General features: G+C 41.0%; 1 protein-coding gene across 1 annotated transcript in view; it reads left to right on the top strand.

Annotated features, from left to right (window-relative positions):
• Positions 1–23,314, top strand: part of RABGAP1L (RAB GTPase activating protein 1 like) — a 525,385-nt gene that overhangs the window by 167,813 nt on the left and 334,258 nt on the right. The window contains exon 13 of the mRNA XM_065408876.1: positions 5,414–5,564. Within this exon, the coding sequence (XP_065264948.1) occupies positions 5,414–5,564 (151 nt within the window). The remainder of the gene's footprint in view (positions 1–5,413; positions 5,565–23,314) is intronic.

The following is a 23,314-nucleotide window of genomic DNA, read 5'->3' as shown; positions in this document are numbered from 1 at the left end:
TTTTTGTTTTTAAATCATGTAACAGACTTCAAATTGCCTTGCTTAGACAAAATTAAATTTGACCAAATTTGATCAATTTTGGCAAAATTCTCCATTTCAAGTTAACATTCAAATGCATATTCACACAAGGCTAGAAAAATTAAAATTGAGGTCTTACATGTTTGAGGAGCTTAGTCTTCTCAGGTGAACAAATGCATATTTACATCTTTCAAAGGAAGGCAATCCAGGATACATGAAAGGCATGGTGAAAAGGTAGAATTTGGTGAAATATCTTAGAAATTCTCAAATACCTAGAAAACAGGTTGCAACTTTTTTTCAAACTGATAAAAACATCTTCATTTCACCTTTTCACAACTCAAAAATGTCCAGAAGAGTTTTGCCCAGATTAAAATAAAATCCTGTTGAGATGAAGACCAAGCATAGAAAATTTTAGGCCATAATGTGGAGGTTGAAAGTTATGAGAATCTGCAAATAGAAGGTTGTAATAGAAACTGTTTTGCAAATAACTATAGTGGGTACTGCCTATGCTTGTGAAAATAAACATAAACATGGAATCAAGTAGCTACATGGATAGTGCCTGAATGGATGGAATGTTAATTTTGGGACTTCAGAGCTAAATGGGAAATAGATTAGAACAAAAACAGTGTGTGTGTATTATGGAACTAGCAAAATATGCATGCGCCAAACCAGATTATCCTCATTCCCTTATTATTTGTGACTCTATTCCTTATCTTGCCTTGATTGTTTGTTGCTTTCACCCATTGAATCAAGTCTACTATTAAAATGTAGGCTCTTTAGAGCGGTGGGTATTTTATTTTTCTGTAAAGTACCTAGCACTCTTTGGGTGCTAATATGGTGATAGGGTTACAATAATAAGATTGTGATTGTTCTGCTAAATTGTCCCACTGCAGAGTTATACCCAACTTTCATTTAAGGATTTAAAATTTTAGAAAAACGTAATTGAAGGAAGGGGGTTGGAATGGATCTGCTGTGGGTTTAGCTTCCACACTCACTCAATCTTTAAGATCAGATTGGAATGCAAAGCACTTTTCCATCCCCAGTTTTCATATGCAAATTCTCCTGAAAAATACCCAGGGTATGAGTGGTTAGCCTAGGAGGGGAAGGACCTCAGCCAGCTTGAAGAACAGCAGCTGCAGGCCCCTGCCTGCTAGTTTATCTGAGGACTTTCTCTGTGGGGACCTTCTGCTACTATTAACCCAGCAGAGCCCTCTGTCCAGTTGGTGGCAGCAGGAGCCATCTTCTACAGCAGTGGTGCTCAATCTTTCCAGACTACTGTACCCCTTTCAGGAGTCTGATTTGTCAAGTTTCAAGTCTCAAGTTTCACCTCACTTAAAAACTACTTGCTGATAAAATCAGACGTAAAAATACAAGTGTGTCACAGCACCCTATTATTGAAAAACTGCTTACTTTCTAATTTTTACAATATAATTATCAAATAAATCAATTGGAATATAAATATTGTACTTACATTTCAGTATGATACTTGAGCTTGTTTTTCACTTGTGAGCCTTGTCTGAAGCCAGAGCCTCGGGTGGCAGAGCTGAAGCCAAAACCCCGACGCCCAAGGCTGAAGCATGTAACTTAGCTTCCTGGGGCCCCCTGTGGCATGGGGCCCTGGAAAATTGCCCTGCTTGCCACCCCCTAACATCAGCCCCACACTTGTGACCCCTCTAAACCCATCCTGCAACCCCCCTGTGATTCACAACCCCCAGTTGAGAAACTGATCTAGATGTGTTGAGTGCCCCTTGCAAGATCTCTGCATACCACCAGGGGTATGTGTACTCCTGGTTGAGAACCACTGCTCTACAGGGCCTTCTGCTGGGGTGGTAGAAGGGACCCCTCCACATTGAGACCTCTGTGGGGCTGGGCTGGGGCTGGGGCATTGCTGGTCTTGTGCTGACCCCAGCATGTTCAGATGTAGAGAGATGGGTTTGGGCATACTGTATAAGTATAAATTGGGTATACTGTATACATTCTCCCAAAGAGGAGAATGGGTAGGCTGTCCACTGCCCTACGAGATGATTCCTGTGTGGATGGTCTTTGCTACTACCACCACGTCAGATGGGGAGGGGGCTTGGAGATGTGTCTGGAACCCCAGATAGCTTTAATCCAGGCTTGCATTAATGAGGGGTAGGAGGAAATGGATTAAACCTAAAACATGCTTGGCCAAATTCAGCTTTAGTGCAACTCCACTGATGTTATGTCAGAGATGAATTTGGCCTGTTAAACTTTTGAGGAATAGTTTAGTCTTTCCAGGATTTTTTGAAAAGTATAGCTAAACAGTTGATCAGAAATGTTAACAGTTTGAAAATTAAAAATAGATCAAATAAAATAAGCTCCTCCAATGTGCCAAACACTACAGCATATGCTGAAAGAAGATACATGCCTTCGTAAGAAATTAACATTTCCGTTTTGAGAATTGGTGCACTGACTTTTTGGAGATTAAAAACTTCTTGCATGTTAATTGCTACCTGTCATTTAATGTTATTGTAAACTAGTGGACTGATGTGACAGAAAAATTGCATAGATGTATTCTGTAATAGAGATTTTTCCTAAAAGATAATGTATATACTGTAACTAGAAATCAAAACAAGATAAGCAGGGGGGAAAAAAACACAAATGGAAGATTAGGGGACTGTCTTCTCATTTATTTAATAAGTCACAATATAGGGCATCCTTAGAATGAGGTCTATTTTTCTGAGCTGAACTTCTGTCATAACCAGCTGAATTCTCAAAAAGATGTGGATAATAGCTTCTGATGTGTACGTAGATAATGGCCATACTTAGTAGTCTTTAACCAGAAATATTTATAGCAACTGTAACTTTTTATTGTTCTTCTGTTATGTCCTCCCAGGCCATAATCATATGGTCTTGGCATCTCTGATAATATCCTGTATTTGTTCTTTGACCTATTAAATAACTGCTGAAGTGTAGCCAAGATAATAAATGCACTTCATAAGAAATTAAAGATGTGAATCCACCAGCAGTCATGAGAGACCTAGTCCTTTCCAAATGCCAAACTGTGTATGTGATGAAGATAAGCAAAGCTTTGTGTTTTTTTTTTAAATAAAACACACTGTTTCCACAGCCAAACAGATGGCAGTAGAGAAAGTAAAAAGCATGCGTATTTATTTTCTACAGTAAAATGGACAGCAAGGAATATTAATAGTTTAAACTATTTCCCAGACAGACACTCAGATATCTGAAGAGTTGCTAATTGTAAAGGTACAGAGTTTTGCTTGACTGCATGGTTATTTTATAACAAACTGAATTATCTAATACTATCAAGAGAAGTGCTATCTGTGCAGTAAAGTTCATGTACTTGAGTATTTATGTAACAAATCCATTATGATCCTGTGCATGCAGTGCTCTAACATGCTTGGAAGTTGGAAATATATGATGGTAATAATACATGGAGCACAGTATTCAGGTCTCTTGGCTATTTGTTGGATTTATCTACATGTTAAAAGGCTCAGAATTAAGTAGGCCTTTATGTTTACTTACAAAGAAAAATTGTCTGCTGTGATTTCTGTAAATTACCTAACAAATAAAAAGCAATTGTAGTTAAATGTGCAGGTATGGAAAGCACACTCGAAAGTACAGCATGTATCTTATGGAATTTGCTTCAGAACTGATGAACTTCTTTACCCCATTTCAGACTGTTTAAACTTTGTGTATTTTGGGGGCATAGTTATTTGCTTGGTTTTATGACAGTAGTATTCAATTCTTTTTTCTTTTGTTCCCTTCTTACCACTTGCCTGGTTGTTGGTGGTTTCACTTTCAGTTTAAATTAAATTATAAAGTCTATGGGGGACAAGGAGTTTGTTTTCTTACTTGTCCGTACATAGCAATGGCACTATATAAATAATTACCAAACAAACCTTGAACTACTTTCTCATGGATATGGATATCTTGCTAACTAGTTCATGCTCACTGTGTGTGTAACTTTGTGTTTGAGATTCAATTCACACCCACTTATTTTCTCCTGAATAGAAATTTCTTTACTTTGAAGATGCTTAAAATATCTAGCATTTAAAATATTTCTGTTGGATAATAGCTTCTCCTCCTATGAGAAATCCATTAGTCACAGGCGACCCACTATAAAGCATGATACAAAGTAGGAAGGGGACAGTTATGTCTCTTGTTTGCCTGACTGGAGTGGTGGAGTTTGAATTACCTGTCCTGAACCAAGACTTTTAATTTTCAACAAAACAGAAAACGTTCAAGTTTATGACCAGTCATTAAAAACACGTTTGTTTTCCAATTGAGTACAAGAAAGAAAGGCTTCTTTGCAGAATATCTCAAAGTAGTTAAGTTAGAGACAGAAGTCTATCTGTCTTGTTTCTGTTTATTATGGAAAACCATGATTGTTATTTGTAACATTGATTTTAAAAAAAGTTTGTTGTTGTTATCATTATGTAATCCTTTTTAAATTCTACTAGGCCCTTTCCCTCAATTTTTGAAGTGAGTTCCACAGATTAATTGTGTGTTAATTTTTAAAAAACATATGTCCCAGCCATGCATGAATCTTTCCCATCTTCTACGCAGGGAGTGGGACTAGGTGGAGAAGCAGTGGACAAGAAGTCTAATAGAGAAGTGCTAAATTAATTTTAAAAATACCTATTTTTAATTAATTTTAATGAATTAATTAATGGATTTACTTGTAAATTCTTAGGAAAATTAGTACTCAGAGGAAGTGCTGTAATTTGGTGGAAATACTGTATACTCTTCATACATAACAAAGAGGTTGAATCCCTGCTTTACAAGCAAAACTCAACTCAGCTTTAACTATGGAGCTGTAACTAGTGCCTCCATAACAATAGTATTAAAATATTCTCAATGCCTCTTTTTATAAAACCCAGTGTATTTTATTTGCTTTTTTTTAACTGCAACTGTACATTGAGCAGATGTTTTAAATGAACTTCCATAATGACTATGCCTTTTTCCTTAATAGTTAGTTAATTTTGAGCTCACCTATGTGTATGAATAGTCAAATTGTTCTGTGCACTACAAATTGTTGCACTTGCTAGCAATGAATTTCATTTATCAATGTGTTCTCCATTGACTAGCTTTGTTCCCTCTTCAGTTCTTACATTTCTAGTCTTGATTAAACCTCTCTAATTTTGACCTTTTGGGTAATGAGCAAATTTTGATTTTGGGTATTCAGCAAATTTTGTCACCGATCCTGATATGAATTCTTGTGGCAGTTTTGCTAGTAACCTGAGAAGTACTTGCAAATATGAGCAAGGAAACAAATATTTATGGTTTGAATTAGTAGTGACTGTACTTTTTGGAACAACACACATACTCAGAAAACTTTCCATGTATTTCTCATATTGGATGTTTTTGTCTCCTCATATAGGAGAGGTAAACATTTAATTTGTTTTCTCAGGCACAGTAACCTTGCTGTGCGACCAAAAGGACTGTCTACACTGGTGAAGAGTGGTGTTCCAGAGGCACTAAGGGCAGAGGTTTGGCAGTTGCTAGCAGGATGCCATGACAACCAGGCCATGTTGGACAAATACAGGATTCTCATCACAAAGGTAAAAATTATGTATGCTTTTGTTTTCTAGAATAAACTATATAGAACCTCAGTTTTGTGTGGCTGCAAAGTGACAAGTGTGCAGAACTGTTTATATTTAAAAAAAAAAAAAAAAAAAACGGTAATTGAAATGGTGATGAACACACTTTACCCCCTGCTGTGGGTAGCTGCTGGATGGCATTAATTAACAATAGAAACCAATGACCTATATCCATAGTAATGCTTGACATTTAACTTTCTGCTTGCCTTGATAACAAGCACTGCATCACCGTGTTTTTAAAGTGTTGGGTCTTATTTAAGATTTATTGTTTGTTAGCATCAGCCTCCAATTGCTGTGTATTTTAATTTTTCCTCTTTATTGAACGAATATGATCTTGGCAAAGGCTTTTTTATATAAGAATATTAAAAAGTATATTTAGTATGAAGAGACTTGGCTCCTCTTCTCATCACATGGTTTCCAGTGCATAGCATCATTAGTAATCTGGAGCAGTGGTTCTGCAAACTTTTCATTCTATGGACCACTCTGTGAGCGGAATATCCTCTCATGTATCACCTCCCCATACCACATCCCAATGCCTCTGCTGCTTGGGTGTCCTAATAGTTTTTGCAGATTATCAGGAAAGGCTTCCCAGACTACTGATGAACATGGACCACAGTTTGAGAATCATTAGTGTAAAGTTACAAAGCTTCTGTGCATTTTCAGACTAGTCATTCTGCTCTATAAGATTTATCTATCTTATGTTTCTAAAACACATATCACTGTTATTTTATCTGATTTAAAACAATAGCCACAAAGATGAGTGTGATGGAAGCAAATAATGACTCCAGTTTTACATAGTGCTTGTAAAATGTACTGGATTTATAGCTCCAGAGACTGAAATTTTCTGTCCACAGAAAACATACAGCATGGGCAATGGCAATGCAAACTTCCTCACAATGTCCTCCCAGTATGACTCAATCCTGACTACTATACTAGTAGTAATTAGTAGCATACTTAGGGTGCCATCATTTTAGTATCTGGTGCCCTCACAAGTCTCAAGTAGAGACATTAGAGAGATGGAACTCTGTCTTATCCTGTTGCTGCTTGTATCTTTTAATCTGACCAGTCAGCTAGGATTTTAAGGTGAGAAAGTTGCTCCTGGAATTGAGAGAAGAGTTTGGTCTTCATGGCCTATTTAGCCTTGCCAGCAGGAGAGTCAGTTGTTGATAATGTTTTTTGTGATTTGGACACCGTTTTCTCTGGGAGCCATTGTGAGACCACCATTTTGTTGTGTGCTGCATTAAATCCATTCATTGTTATTCTTCCCCTCCATTCTAACAGTGGGGAAGCTGTTTATTGTGGGGTAAAAAAATTGATTACTTTTCTATATGACTCTGATCTTCAAACTGTTGCCTTACAAAAATATGTAGCTGCAATTTGGGCTTTTCATGAACTAGTAGAATCTAAGGATTTCTAGGTGGCTTATATTTTTCGAGATTATTAAGGGACAATTGCATCTAACGTTCGATATGAAATTTTTGCAAACTCACTTTTGCTAAATAGAAATCTTTTTCTCTGAAGGCATGAACTTTGCCCCATCAACTATGAATATACAAATGCTGGCGACTATATAATTTGGCATATGATGGATAAAATGGTTAGTGAAATGAGATGAAGTGGATTTTTTTTTCCAGTGAAGATGTTATTTTCACTTTAAATGTTCATGATTCTGCGTATATCTTTCACTGGCCCTCATGCCTGTCCTAGTGAGGTCTTATTCTATCAGTGAGAACCTAAAAACCTTATGGGATCTAGTAGGTATTAACAAAGTCTGTACAATTTGTGTTGTTTTAACATCCTGTGTTTCAGATTGTTCTGAGGGGGGCTTGTCATTCAAAGGCTTACGTTTAAAATTGGCCGTAGCAAGCTTTTCGTTAGTTCTATGTGGTGTAACTGTGCCTGGGGTAGATGATGGGAGGGAGAGAAAAATACAAAGACTTTTCCGTTAGTGTTTCAGCAAGTATCACTTGCGTCCATTCTCAATGTGCTGGGGCACAACCTGAGAAGTTAACTTGTACTCATGATTATCTTGGCTGGTAAAGGTGAATGGAGAGAAATTCAGCTGTTAGTAGGAATTGTCAATGATGTCTTTTTAGCATCTTTTAAAGAAGCAGTTGTTAGACTTTTTTGATACAGAGAATCTTAATTACAGTCATGTCTACAATCTCTCTTTTTAAGGGAGGTTTATTGAGTAGGCTGTGGCAAAGCAGCTCAGATAATATCTAGAGTGTCAAGACATCTGGGGACCCTTATTTTAGGCCTTTTTATGGTATGGAGGTTGCATTGTAGGATGATCATCTTCTGGTGACTGAAGATCAAGGGTCTGTGCTCATTCTGTTGGATCCATCATTAGTCTTTGATCACAAGACACTGTTAACATGGACATTTGTGGACCCTGGCATGGGTAGTTGAACCAGCCTCATTCTTTTTTCTCTGACAGGACCAAAAAATTTTGACAATTGCTTATCTGTGGATGTCAAGGCTAATTCCTCACTCTGGCACTTCGAGTGGGGAAGGTGGAGGTCCGGAAGGATTCTAATAATTAATACTGGCCACTCCAGGCTTGTATTAAACTCCCAAGGTTACAGCTTTTCTCTGACCTTGGATTGGTAGATGCTGCCACCACCCAAGTGCAGAACCCCTTTGAGAGCACTTGTGTAGCACACTTGGGAATTCCTTCCTGTGGGGTACCCTCAAGCCCTTTCACTCCCCCTCTGGGGAAGAGCTGAAAAAAAAATCCAATTCTGTTCTAAATAAAGGTAAATTTTATTAATAAAAAAAAGAAAGAAAATACATCTGGGAACTCAGGCTATTGCTAGATCTTAAAAGGGCAACTACAAGGATTAAGCATCAAGAATAGCTTTCTTGAGATCCAGCTTAAATATTACAAGCAAAACAAAAGCACCTGGGGTTAGCACAGAGGAATCCACAAGCCATAACGAAATAAAGGGGATAAACCTAATCACATCTTCCTAGACATTTCTTGATCTACTTACATATCTGGGGTTTTAAATGAGTAGTTTCTAGGTATAATACTGATGATTTTTTCATACCTGGTCCAAGCTTCTTACGGTATAACTGCTGTCCTGTCCACCTCTCCCCAGGAGAACAACAGACCGACAAAAGGGGAGTCTTGTTTCAATTTTTAAAAGTTCTAGCCTTCCCCTTGGCTCTTTTGGCCAGGTGCCCACTCACTTCCTTTTACCTATGCATAGCAGTGAGACTTTTTAACCCTTTACAGGTAGAGCAATTAGGGAACAGCTACTAAGAGGGATTTCATAGCTGCTGGCTGGGGTGTCCATAAAAGGGAAATACCCCCTCCACTCCCTTCATTTAGCACAGTGGACACACTCATGTGCAGTACTCCAGATTCTAATCTGTCATGCCTCTTACTCAACACGTATCTGAGGCTGTTATGGGAGACAGTTAAGTGCTATGAGCTGCAGTGCCTTTAGTATACATATGATACCTAGCACTGTGGTCTTACTACATCAGACCCAGACTTCACAGTCTATCAGCTTTTCCAGCCTCTGGTCAAGATAGAGGCTTTAATGAGAGCTACTTGGCAGTGGCTCAGCTTAGGGAAGACAGAGGTAATGTTGGCAGACAGGGAAGAACAGTGGGAGGGAAAACAAAGGTTGCATGAGGTTCCTTGAATGAAGGAATTTGTTTGCCTTTTTGTTGCTAAGGTTCTGAGTGTAGGGGGTCTCTTGGTTCCTTGTCTGTTGCTGAATTTGCAGATAGGAGTGTTGACTCATAGACTTTAACGCCAGAAAGGACCATCATGAGCATCTAGTCTGACCTCCTGCACATCACAGGCCACAGAACTTCACCCACCCACTCCTATAATAGACCCCTAACCTCTGGCTGGGTTACTGAGCTCCTCAAATCATGGTTTAAAGATTTCAGGTTACTGAGAATCCACCATTTACTCTAGTTCAAACCAGCAAGTGACTCATGCTCCACACTGCAGAGGAAGGTGAAAACCCCTCAGGGTCTCTGCCAGTCTGACCCGGGGGGAAACTTCTTCCAACTCCAAATATGGCAATCAGTTAGACCCTGAACATGTAAGGGAGACCCACCAGCCAGACACCTGGGCAAGAATTCACTGTAGTAACTCAGAGCCCTCCCTGTATAGTGTCCCATCTCTGGCCATTTAAATTGTTTGGTAATAGCAGTGACAGATGGGCCACATGCCTTTGTAGGCACTCCCATCATACTATCCCCTCAATAAACTTATCAAGCTTATCTACAGAAGAGGATAGAAACTACAAATCTATCCTGTCCTAAGAATCCACTATGCTTTGTTGTTTCTCCACTTTCTAGACACAGAAACACTCAACTTCCTGTGAAAGATTCTGGATAATGTCCAACAAGACATTTCTTGTACTAAGTAGTATTGTAATTAGAAATACCACTAGAGAGTACTCAAAACATTATGTGCACATATCAGTACTTTGTAACAGTGACTGCCAAATTTCCCTGAATTGAAGGAAAGAAATGTGGGAGTAAAAGAAGCAAGACAGACATTGAATTATAAGGGGACAAAGTCCAGAATTACACACCTCCCCCCACACAAGCAATCCAAGAAGGTCTAGACCTGACTGGTGCAACATAAGTAAAATACAGGTTGTTGGCACCTTGGATGGTGGCCCAGGCTCAAAGGCACTGGATCCCTAAGAGCTACGCACAAAATGAATGCAGGTGCACCGGCAGTTAAGTGTAAGTGCCTCCCACTATTCCAGTGGTTTTGGCCAGCACACGGCATTGCAATACACCACAGACCCAATCTAAGAACAAAATGCCTGGTAGAAATCTGACACACCTGTATTGCTGACAGACCAACAGTGAAAAAAGCACATTTCATACCACCCAAGAAGCTCAGCACAACTTCTGCAATTAGCTCACTGAGAGTACTTTTTTCTAACTGTACTTTGTTAGAAGGTTGTAACTTTTTCCTTTTGAATGTAGACCGTGCTATACTACTGCATGTCTTTGTCACTTCCAGATTGGATTGCTGCCGTGCAGTCTGCCACATTGTGACTAGCTTTTAAATGGTTGGAAAGGGGTGGGGTGCATGGAGGTAGCCTTTCTATGTACCTGCACAATGGAACAACCTTTGCACATGCCACTGTGTATCAAGAAGCTTGCATTTTGTTTCTGGATGTGACCTGCTGAATGCTGGCTGCCTTGTAGACTGCTTCTTTGCTTGCATGATACTGCAACACTTAAGGTCTGCTGTGGTAGTTGAGCTAACAGCCTTCACGTTTAAATGGAAGTGGGCTGGTGGCATGGTGTTTCCAGGTAGGGACCCATGACAATAGATCTTGCCCCACTCTCTTTAGTTTCATAAAGTTTGGATCTTTATCTTACTGGCACATTGCAAAGATTACCTGTTTTCTCATGCTTTTCTTGGGGTTGAGTGGCTGGAGTTTGCATTAAGGGATGTTTGCTTTTACTTTGCTGGACTTTGGGGGGGTTCTTTATGGTCAATGATGACATTTGTTTTGTTTTGTTTTTTCAAATCTGTATGTGTGTGAAGAACTTTGGACTTTTATTACAAATTGAAATAAATCTCTGATGGCCGCCCGCTGGCTTGGGCAATGTTGTACAATAAATCCAGGTCTGACTCTTCTGTTCACCACAGCGTATTTTTAAATTGCTAGGTTGACTGTCACTTCACCTTGTCTGTTAAGGTCATTTTGCCTTATGTATACCTTCTTCTAATATTGTATGTAGTTTATTTCTCTTGCATGTAATTATTGCTCATATAATACTTTTTCTGTTTTCCATTAACAGGATGAGCAGATATCCCGATTTTATAGGGACAGTCCCGATATTTGGGGCTTTTTCTTACATAGGCTCCTATTACCCTCCACCCCCGTCCTGATTTTTCTCACTTGCTGTCTGGTCAACCTATCCATGAAAATCTCTTTAAGCTGTTACAAAACCTAGGAACATAGGAATTGCTATAGTTAACCAGATAAAAGGTCCATCTGTTCTGGTATCTTGTCTCTAGTGATGGCTGATACCAGATATCCTCTTAATGGACAATTATGGAATAATCTGCAATAGGGAAAGTTTCTCCCTAAATGCTGTCAGTTCATGGTTGGTTTATATTTTGAAGAATTTTCTTTGGCATTTAAAAAAAATGTTAATTTAATCTTGGATCATAAAACTCAGTATTTTATCCATATAAATGTCTGTTCCTCTTCTGAATCCTAAGGTCTTTGCTGCAATAAATTTTTTTTATAATAAATTCCATAGATTGTTTGTTCTGTTCCAAAATTTAAATTCTCTGTCTTAATTTTGCCCTTATATTATGAAAAGAGGATAAATGGGAATGCTCACCTTATTTTTTTCTGTACCCTTCAGTGCCTCTATTGCCTCTTCTCTAATTTGTTTCCTTTCTGAACTAGTCGTCATCTTTTTAGCCTTTCATTGATGTGAGGTCTCTACATTCTCCGATTTTCATTGCTCTTCACTTGACCTTTCCTATTTGTGGATATTAGGCTCATTTCTGGAAACTCAATGTCTTGTTAGGTTCTTGACCTCTTGGTAGCATAGTCTCTAAAAGTAGGAAGCTTTACAGTAGAAGACTTGGATGCAAACAAGTAAATCAATTATCTTTAATTGAATGTTTGCAAATATGGATTTAGGGACCTAACTTGAGGCACAAGGTAGGAAAACTTTGGCTTTAGTCCCTAAGCAGGAATGGGGAATTGACACTTGGAGTCTCTAATACTGAATGTCTAATATCTAGCCATCATTGCTTGTGACTATCTCAAGCAGAGAAGAGAGTTATGTTAGTGTCTGGAGGCTTTGGAAATACTCCAGCACTGACATGACATAACCCACAATGAGGAGCTATCTGCTTGACTTTATGGAAAATTAATACTTGTAGGCAGACGACAGGAAATATATCATATATGGACCCTAATATGAATTAAATTATGGCAGATACTAAAAGTAAATTTTATTCTAATTTGGAATTCTACTAATGTACAAACTTTTTGAAAATGTCATACATTTGACAAACATTAATGCAAAAAATACTTCTAATTGTCTAACCATGTATTGTCAAGTAACTTCATAATTAATGTTCCCACATTTCAGCGTACAGTTCAGTGACAACATAAAATGGTTATTTTATTTTCATTTTTAACTATGCAACCATATCAAAACAGCATTTTAAATACAAAGTTGAAATCTACCATTTTGTTTTCCTTTTTTTGTGAGTGCTAGAGTCTGTGTTTTGGGTGGGGTTGGGGTTTTTTAAACTCAACACAGGAAAGAAAGATTTCTCCCCTTATTAGAAAGATCATTTATAACATACCTTGTCCTCCAAGAGACATGTCTGCTGTTCTTGACACAACACTGAGAGAAGCAACCTGCAGAAGCAGGAAAGTCAAATGGAGCCACCTGCTATGATGCACAAATGGCATGTAAGGTAGGGAAACTGAAGCAGGAAAGCATTTCTGATGAGAGAGAAAAGGAATGGGTGGTAGTGTCAGGCTGTCTGGAGTGGCTCACAAACGTGGGTGCCAACTTAGGGCAGACTGTTACAAACCAGGGCACAAACCCCAAACTAGTTGTGTGTTCTATAATTAGATTTCACCAGCCAAGTATGTACTCTTCAAGCACTGTAAGCCTCAACATGGAGTCACAAACAGTCCCCTTGAGTACTCCAGTCTATCTTGCCACCCAGGTAAGCCTGCGTTTGTGATAGATGATCCCTTACACCAAAAATCACAACAATATTCAGATTACTCCCAGTCCGAAAGGACCAATCATTTACCCCAGGTCAATTGTAACCTTAGCTCTCTCACCAAAGACAACACTTGGCACATAAACTTTAAAGTGTGATTGATACCTATCAGGTTTTGTTTACGGTTCATAAGCCCTGTCCTGCCCACAATGTCCTATCCATAAATCAATTTGCAAATCTTAATGAAAGGCTCTATATAAATGTAAATTATTATTTAAAGAGGCCAAAATGGCCTATCACGTAGAAATAATAAAGGCATTTCACTGCAGAGGACTTGCTGGACTTGAAAATGAACAAAATCTTTCCTATCCTAGGTGCATCTCATTAATGTTTCACGTTCCCTTAAATTTTGTGGCTTTTGATTCTTAAGAAAAAAAAACAAACTTATAATAGAACAAGGCAAACTATTATTAGTGTTGCCAGAATTGAATCAGCTAGAGAATTATTGTTCTTTAAAGTTCTCTGTGATTACTTAATGGGATGCTGTCAGTTTAAAATCACATTTCTCGGTTTGCTAAGGTGCTAGATAAAATATTAAATATGTTTCCTAACTGCATACACAGGAACAAATGATCAAGGACAGGCAATTAGCAGACAATATTAAAAGAGAATTGAAAGTGATTTATTTAGTATGCTGAAAAAAATAACAAAATTGTCATTATAGAATGTATTTGGGGTTATATGGGGTGATATATTTGGATGTGAATGCAATACAAATGTCCTTAAATGGACTGAGATTTGTATGAAGAACCTCAGGCAAGAGTTAATGGCTGTATTTCTGGAAGAATTGACTTGTATAGGGGAACCACACAAGTCTGTCCATGATTGTCATTATTATTGGCTATGGAAATAGAAGCGTTTGCCCAGAAAATTAGACATAATCAACTAATTAAAGGAATAGAAGTGGGAAAAAATCAGCCAAAAATTAGCTCTGTTTGCTCACTGTGTAATGCATGTATCTGGGCCAAGAACGTAATTGCAGGCCATCAGTTGGAGAGTGACCTTTCTGGAGATTCTTCTGGGTCTCAAAGTATGGGAAGTTTGATTCTGGGAGTAAATTACAAAATCAGGAGAACAAATCTCTTTAAAAAACATAAATTGAAATGGACATAGGGAAGCAATTGCCATCCAGTTAAGGGCCAGTTGAATGAAGGTGAGTATAAATGCCATTGTTGACATGGATCAGGGGAATTATGGAAACATGGAATAAATATACTATTTCTTGGCTGGTTAGAATCTCATTGATTAAAATGAATGTACTACCTAGTTTATTCTTTCTGTTTCAAGCTGTCGTCGTATTATTGTGGTATCAGAAATAAGTTTCCTAATTTGTTTCATACTATCTCAATTTAAATGGGAAAAGAAAAGACCCAGAGTTAAGGCTTCAGGTCTTTATAGATCCTTTAAATAAGGAGGTTTTATGGTCTCTAATGTAAAATTAAACTTGCAAGCATGTCCTCTGAAAAAAATTGCTTGCAGCAAAATAGGGTTGCCAACTTTCTAATTGCACAAAACCGAACACCCTTCCCCCGCCCCTTCCCCCAAGGCCCTGCCCCCTCTCTGAGGCCTCACCCCCATTCCCTCCAGCTCTCCTCCCTCCGTCGCTTGCTCTCCTCTACCCTCACTCCCTTTCACTGGGTTGGGGCAGGGGTTGGGATGCGAGAGGGGGTGAGGGCTCTGGGGTGGGGCCAGAAATGAGGGTTCAGGGTGTAGGAGGGGGCACCCACAGGTGCCACCCCTGCAGCTCCCATTAGCTGCGGTGAGCTGTCAAGGCACCTCTGGGGGCGGGAGCAGAGATGAGCTGCCAAAATCTTAACAACCGTTTCCCTCCTCACCCCACGAGGGGGTCATGGCCTGCCCCCGCCCCCCGGGACCTCTGCCCCATCCAACCCCCTGCGTTCCTTGATGCCCCCCCCGGATCCCTGCCCCCTCCACCCCCCTTCCCTGCCCCCTGGCACCTCATCCAACCCTTCCTCTCATTTCTGATGGCCCCCCGGGACCCCTACCCCATCCAACCACCCCTTCTCTCTGTCCCCTGACTGCCCCTGGAACCCCTGCCTCTGACTGCCTCCCACCGCCCCATCCAACCCCTGCTCCTTCCTGACTGCCCCCCTGGGACCCTTGCCCCCATTCAATCCCCCTGTTCCCCGCCCTCTGACCGCCCCGACCACCACCCCCGAACTCCCCTGCCCTCTATCCAACCGCCCCCCGCTCCCTGCCCCCTTACCGCGCTGCCTGGAGGTGGCTGGTGGCGCTACAGCCGTGCCGTTCAGCTGGAGCCGGGCCAGGCCGCCACCACCACGCACCACGTGGAGCGCTGGTGGCGCTACAGCCACGCCTCTCGGCTGGAGCACCGGGTCACGCCGAGCTTGCAGCCCGCCGCCCAGAGCATGAGCCGGAGGTGGGGCAAGCTGAAACTGCGGGGGAGGGGGAACAGCCGGGGACTAGCCTTCCTGGCCGAGAGCTCAGGGGCCGGGCAGGAGGGTCTCATGGGCCACCGTAGTGGGTGCCCACCCCGCCCCTAAGAGCCAGAGGGACCTGCCGGGGGGCGAGGTGGGGAGTCCCGGTGGTGCTTACCTGGGGCGACTCCCGGGAAGCATCCATCAGGTCCCTCTGGGTCCTAGGGGCAGGGTAGCATAGCTGGGGGGGAGCAGGGGGTTACCTGCTGCGGCGCAGGCGGTCCCCCTCGCGCCCCCCCACCCCAGCTCACCTCCACTCCGTCTCCGCCTCCCTGGGCCTGAGCGCGAAGCTGCCGCTTGCTTCTCAGCCCTCCCAGGCTTCTCACATGAACAGCTGATTCGTGGGAAGTGGGGGGCGGGGGAGGGAGGAGAAGCGGGGCGGAGCGTTCAGGGGAGGAGGCGGAGGCGGAGCAGAGGTGAGCTGGGGCCAGGGGCGGGGCGGGGAGCTGCCGGAGCTCACAGAGTCGGTGCCTAAGGCGCCACTTTAAATTTAAAAGCCCTTTTAGAACCGGTTGGACAGGGCTTCTAAATTTAACAACCGGTTCCTGCGAACCGGTGCGAACCGGCTCCAGCTCACCACTGGGCGGAGGCAGTGCGCAGAGCTTCTCTGGCTGCCCCTCCACCTAGGAGCTGGAGGGAAATGCTGGCCGCTTCCAGGAACTGCATGGAGCCAGGGCAGGCAAGGAGCCTTCTTTAGCCACACTGCGTCGCTAACCGGACTTCTAACCAAAAAAGTATAGATCTGTCAGTATTTGCAACTATTAATTTAGAAAAATGACTCAGGAATTCTGGGATAAGGTTTTGAACAAGTATATTTATTTCTATAACCATTGTTACCAGTTGTAGATAGCCCAGCTTTTAACCCAAACAATGTTGGTGGGTTTTTGTGAAAGGGTTAGGAGGGACTTTGTGGAAGATGGGCAAAATTAGGTGAATGAATCAGCTGCTTAGGGCTGAAATCTTCATGTCTTAAATGAGGTCAAAACAATGTATAAAATGCCCCTCTCAACTTTTGTTAGTATATGCTATGCAACACTGTGTTAACAATTTAAGCAGAACTACAAAGATTAATAGACCTCTCCCAGTCTGAGACAATAGTATCCAAACGGGGATAATAAGCAGGGCCGGCGCAACCCATTAGGCACCCTAGGCGGTTGTCTAGGGTGCTACAATTTGGGGGGCGGTGATTGCGGCGGTATTTCGGCGGCGGGACCTTCTGCCACCTCTGTGGGGGGCGGCATTTCGGGGCGGGACCTTCCGCCGCCTAGGGCGGCAGAAAAGCTGGCGGCGCTCCTGATAATAAGGGATTAACTTGTAATATATACAAAGTTTATGAGAAGACAGAATAAAGTTACAAAAAGAGAAATTTTACATGAAGAAAGAGAAATTGCAAATACTGTATGGAAAAGGGAAATTACTTTGAAATTTTCAGTGGTATCTGAAGTTAGGTTACAATAGAGGTGGCCCGTGGGACACTCCTGCCTGGACCCTGAGCTCCTGGCCTGGGAGCCTAGCCCCCGGGCCCACCCCTGCTGTCCCCCCTCCCCTGCAGCCTCAGCTCACTGCACCGCCAGCGCAATGCTCTGGGCTGTGAGCTCCTGGGGCAGTGCAGCTACAGAGCCGCAGCCTGATGCAGTGGCGCGGCTGTAGCGCCGCCAGCCACCGGTGCTCCAGGCAGCGCGGTAAGTGGGCAGGGAGCGGGGGGCATTGGATAGAGGGCAGGGGTGGTCAGGGGCAGAGGTGTGAATAGGGGTCGGGGCGGTCAGAGGGCGGGGAACAGAGGGGTTGAATGGGGTCAGGGGTCCTGGGGGGAGCAGTCAGGAAGGAGAGTGGTGTTGGATGGAGCGGCGAGGGGTGGGCAGAGGGGTGGGTTCTTGGGGCAGTCAGGGGACAGGGAGAAGGGGGGTGGATGGGGCAGGGGTTCCAGGGGGGCTATCAGGTAACGGGGGGTTGGATGGGGCAGGAGTCCTGGGGGGGCTGTCAGGGGGTGAGAAGCAGCGGGGGGAGGAGGGGGTCGGATGGGGGCGGGGGCCAGCCCACGCCTGGCTGTTTGGGAGGCACAGCCTCCCCTAACCCCAGCTCTCCATACAATTTTGGAAACCTGATGCGGCCCTCAAGCCAAAAAGTTTGCCTGCCCCTGGGTTAGAGCATGGTTTCAAAGCAGGAACAAACAGATACTGGAGAGAATATGAAGAAAGATGAAGTTTTCTTACCTTTTTCTAGGATGGACAAGTCCCATTACCAGTAGTCTCTGATCCAAAATTAAAGAACAAATAGAACTAATAAGTAGATTTTTGCATTCCAAACCACCCAGGGTAAATCAGGGTAAGAATTTTCCTATTATGTCTTCTTTCCTCCTATTCTGGTCAACCTTGGGGTTTTAAAAAATGCTTAGTTTGAGCTCCTCTTCTAGAGGATCACATGCTTCCACAGAGCTGAACTTATGTTATGCTAACAGAGTTTTAATACAGCTATTTCTATTCATTTTCCTGTTAATTCTGTGCACAAGTTGAGTATAAAAGCTGGAAGTAAAAGATCAGCCTTCAAATAACCCATGTAAACCTGTTAAGAACATGTGCAAGCATTTATTTTTTCAACATTTCAAATTCTAATAACTATATTTGTACAGTGGGAAAAACTTTGCTACATATTTAATATACTTTACTTTTAATACACCTAGTTAATCTTCATTTTTCTAAGTTAACTAATGCAGGTGCAAGATAGAAGGTGAAGGAAATTGGAAGTGAGCCAAAGTTTATATAAATGTGAGTAAATCCTGTGTACTTTGAAGTCCTTTGAAAGCTTTGTAATTTCTGTTTCTATTAGGAAGCCCCCATCTTAATTTCTGACTGCAAAAGTAGCCTTGAAATGTTCACTTGTAGATTTGAGGATTATTTCTAACATGGAAAGACGCCATTGATTTGGATAGAAAATAGATCAACTTGTTATTTCTAGCTGCAACAGAGGATATTAAGTTAGAACCAAGAGGGAGAAGCATCTTTTATCCCAATGCACAATGCAGGCTTACATTGTTAAATGTTCTGGGACTAATTAAACAATAAAGGACTCTAATTAAAAAGGGGATTGCACACCAGCTGCCTGTGCGGGCTGTTTTAAAGAAAGAAACTAGAAAAGAATATTTGCATAGCAACTTCCTGGCAAATTTCTCCTGTACGGGACATTTCATTTGTTTATCCTAACTGAGGGTGGGTTAGTTTATGCTTCCTTTTAGAGTACAGCACCTTCTGCTCCTCCTGTCGAATGTCCTGGGAAGCATCACTTGCCATTAAACTTGCTGCTTAGTGGTCTACCTCTAATATTAACCTATATGAGAGCACCAGTGGTAGGCAAGATTTTGTTCATTTTCAAGTCCAGCAACTTCTCGATAATGGGTTTTTGCAGTGAGCTGCTATTATTATTTCTAAATAGACTACTTTCTCTTCTTCTAATAAGACAAGTATTTACCGCAAAGACCCTTACAAACTGATTTATGGCTAGGGGATGTAGGTTAACAACTTTACTTTTGTGAACATTTGTCTTAGGGTCTTTGGAGACCACAACTTGTCCAAACTATGGTTTCAAACCTGCTTAGGAAAAAAAGCACATCCAGCTGCACATTGTTTCCTGACGCTGTTTTAGACGGGGGAAATTTGCTTAATACTAACGCTGTGGAAAGCTCTCACCTACTGAATTTTTCTTCCAGTGTCTGGCTTGTTCTTTGGCTGTGTTCTAGTTAAATATTGAGTAGGCATAACCTCTTTACCTGCTTAGAGATAAGATCACCACCCAGGGTGGTGTGACTGCAGACTCTCATAAATCTTCTGTAATTGATAATGTATAAGGTAATTTTCTGCAATTTGCTAAGAAAAAAGAGAAAAATATCCAATGATTTAAAGGCAGTTAAGATTTTATCCTTATTAAAAGGTGAAAATGACATATAAGTAATTCTTGGTAATCATATCACACTTGGTCTGTGTTGGATATCAGTTTCTTAATGATTGGCATGGGTATTAGGTGAAATACTTCTTGCGGGAGCATACCTTCATGTATTAGTATCGTGTGGTGTCTATGAGCTTGTTGCCCAGTTTTATTTTTGTTTAATTTCAGTTTGTTCAATATTCATAGCAGATTCTGCTGCTTTAATTTTATCTACTTTTCCTAGGAGACAAAGGATAAGGTGGTTCTCTCCACACTCTTAGATTGTTCATGCCATGTTTTGTGAATCCCCACTTTTATAAGTGTCATACATTTTGCTCTTCATGAAGGAAGGAAGACTGACAGGACAGCATGTCATTTTCTGGTGTAAATTAATAATAATCTGAGTTTTATAAGTGCTGAAAGTTAGGAGATAGAAAGGTCTCATGTTTTACAAACATTTCTAGTAGCTTTTTGATTTATTTCAGTAGTGCTGCATTTCTGCAGCTTTGAAGATTTTGGGCTATTATGCCATATGAGCTGAAAACATTTACTACAAATAATTAGTAAATGTTGAGGCATATTATTGCACTTGGAAAGCCAACCCATTCCTGTTTCCCTCAGTATAACCTTTGTTGTTGGAATGAAGTAACTCATAAAAAATATATTTTATTATGTTTTAGTAAAGTAATTAAACCCAAATTTTTAATGAATTGTGTATACATTTTTGTGCATATTTGAGTTGGTGTGTGAAGCTCTGATTAGTGCCCACAACCCCAGCTTATATGGCACACACACAAAAAATGCACATATACCTGTTTGAAAATGTGTTCTCTAATCTGTTGAACCTATTGAGATGGTATTTGCATAGTGCACAGTGCCAAACACATTAGTGCTAAACAAATAAATAAAAATGGTTTATTGTACACTGTGCAATAAATGAATATCCAATTAAGGAATACAATTGTTAAATACAATGAGGAACTTGGATATCAGATTTGAATGAAATTATCTAATGAAAATAATGAACAGGAGTTATGACAAAAGATCATACTTAAAATCAGTGATGTGTATTTGTTAAAACACTTTACCTAAAATACTTACTAGAAATTAGTTTTATTCAGCTTTAAAGACTTTCTTAACGCTTAGAGCTTGACCATGTGACTTGTTCTTGCCCTCAACTGCCATTGACTTCATTGAGAATGAAGTGTGCTTGGCACCTTGGAGAAGAGATGCTGTATATTGCAAGATCAGGTACTTAACTGTTGTGGAGTTTCTAATATGCTTACCTGTTTTGTTTAGTAATTGTAACTGTTTTTATGCTGCTGCCTTTTGTTTTGCCTGCTTGAACATAGACAATGGCAGAAAAATTCTGACAAATCAACAGCAAACCTAGGTGATAAAATTTGATGAAGCATTAGTCTCTTGTCTTTCCTCCAACTAAGGTGACCAGATGTCCCGATTTTACAAGGACAGTCCTGATATTTGAGGCTTTGTCTTACATAGGCACCTTCTCCCACCCCCGTCCCAATTTTTCACAATTGCTATCGGTTGCGTTACCTCCAACCCAACCATTACTGTTTGTTAGAATATCCAGGTCTCATGTATTGGACAGACTTACCTGTGAGGCATATTTTGTATGAAAACAATAGGATAAACTTATAACTACAAATAACAGGCCAGGTTCAGTGATTTGCACCAGCTGAGAATCTGGCCCATAATTCTTGATTTATCTGTGAGCAGGGAAGTACTTAGAAAACTGTCAGATTTTAGGGTCTTAATGCATAGCTTTCCCACTTAAGTATTTAAAGTTATTATAATACTACATAATAAACTGAAATACTGAAGTAACTAGTTGTCATTTGTGTCTGAATGATTCCTTCTTCCCCTGGCCTTGTGCACAATACTGTAAAGATAGTTTGTCTTTCTGAAAGTATATCTAACATTGTTCTTTCAGGTCATTTATTGGTAGGGCATCTTCAATTTTTCCATGCTAGGAAAGTCCTAATAATGCCACAAAACAAACAAACAACTCTTTGCTTTGCTCATTGTAGCACAGTATAGAACAAAGGGTAGATTGAATTTTCATTGTTTCCTGCCCCAAGTATGAGAATAATGCTGACCAGTTAGGCAGTGGGAAACTCATGGCATGATCATTCATATTCTTGCATGATGTGTGTGCAGGGTATTTACAAAAAGTTATGAATCCACACTAGAATTATATTCTTCACTGTCTACCTTAGCCAAAGGAATGTGTATTTTATTCTCTGACCAGCCTGGTTATGAGGAAAAGACAATGAAGGACCATTTTTACATATTGGGTAAAGAGAGGTATCAAGCCAGCAAGTGGTGTGTCTGCACCCTCAGGAGAGAGAAGCTTGGTCTGGGTTTTAGTTTTCAAAGAATATGTTGCAAAGATTTACTGCTCTGTAAAGACAGGGGGACTGAACCTCAAGTCATAAGCAATTGAATCAACCAATTGATATTGGTACTGTTTTATAAAGTGTGTGGAGTGAGGTCTTTTCTGAAAGCTAATGGCACACTGGTGATTAATATCACTTGGAAATCTATATTTTAACACTATATACAGAAATATGGATGTTTAATGATTTTACTTTAAAGTATGTGGCCAAACAGGGAGAAACAGGTTCCCCCCCAGACAGGAGAGAGGGCAGCTATCTACTGTCTCCGGTGAGATTAATCAAGGTGTGGCCAAAAACAATGATCTCTGTCACAAATGCCCATCTGTTTCTTCCATAGGGATCTGGGATCAAAAACACCTAGCTCTGGAGAGTTGTGTGTATATTTTGGTGAGCTTTAATTTTATTTAGCTTTTAAAAGTTTGGGGATTAAATAACATACCAAAGTTTAGATGCTTATTCAGACCAGTGGGGACCCAAACTAGACTCCATATTCCTCCATCCCTACATAAGCCCCTTCTTGCAACAGGCAGCCTCTATCTGCAATTGTCTTGGGGATGCGTGGACATGAGCAGGATAGCTGCATACCTCTGATATTCCTAATGGAGAACAGCTTTCCCCGCCCACCCATTTCTGGTGTTTTCTTCCCTCTTCCCACCACTGGGAAATGGGGGACCATAAGGCTTCTCCTTTCATTCAATCTCATTTTAGGGACCCTCATGGGATCTCCCTCATTTACAGTCTTTTGGTAGTGGGATGGTATTTGAAGCTTCCTGCAAGTCTTCTATCAGCCTTTTTCATAGATTCATAGATTCTAGGACTGGAAGGGACCTCGAGAGGTCATCGAGTCCAGTCCCCTGCCCTCATGGCAGGACCAAATACTGTCTAGACCATTTCTGATAGACATTTATCTAACCTACTCTTAAATATCTCCAGAGATGGAGATTCCACAACCTCCCTAGGCAATTTATTCCAGTGTTTAACCACCCTGACAGTCAGGAACTTTTTCCTAATGTCCAACCTAAACCTCCCTTGCTGCAGTTTAAGCCCATTGCTTCTTGTTCTATCCTTAGAGACTAAGGTGAACAAGTTTTCTCCCTCCTCCTTATGACACCCTTTTAGATACCTGAAAACTGCTATCATGTCCCC

This window comes from Emys orbicularis, chromosome 8 (assembly GCF_028017835.1).
Source record: "Emys orbicularis isolate rEmyOrb1 chromosome 8, rEmyOrb1.hap1, whole genome shotgun sequence".
NCBI lineage: Eukaryota > Metazoa > Chordata > Testudines > Emydidae > Emys > Emys orbicularis.
The sequence above is the reverse complement of the archived record's forward strand: the minus strand, read 5'-3'. Positions and strand labels throughout refer to the sequence as shown.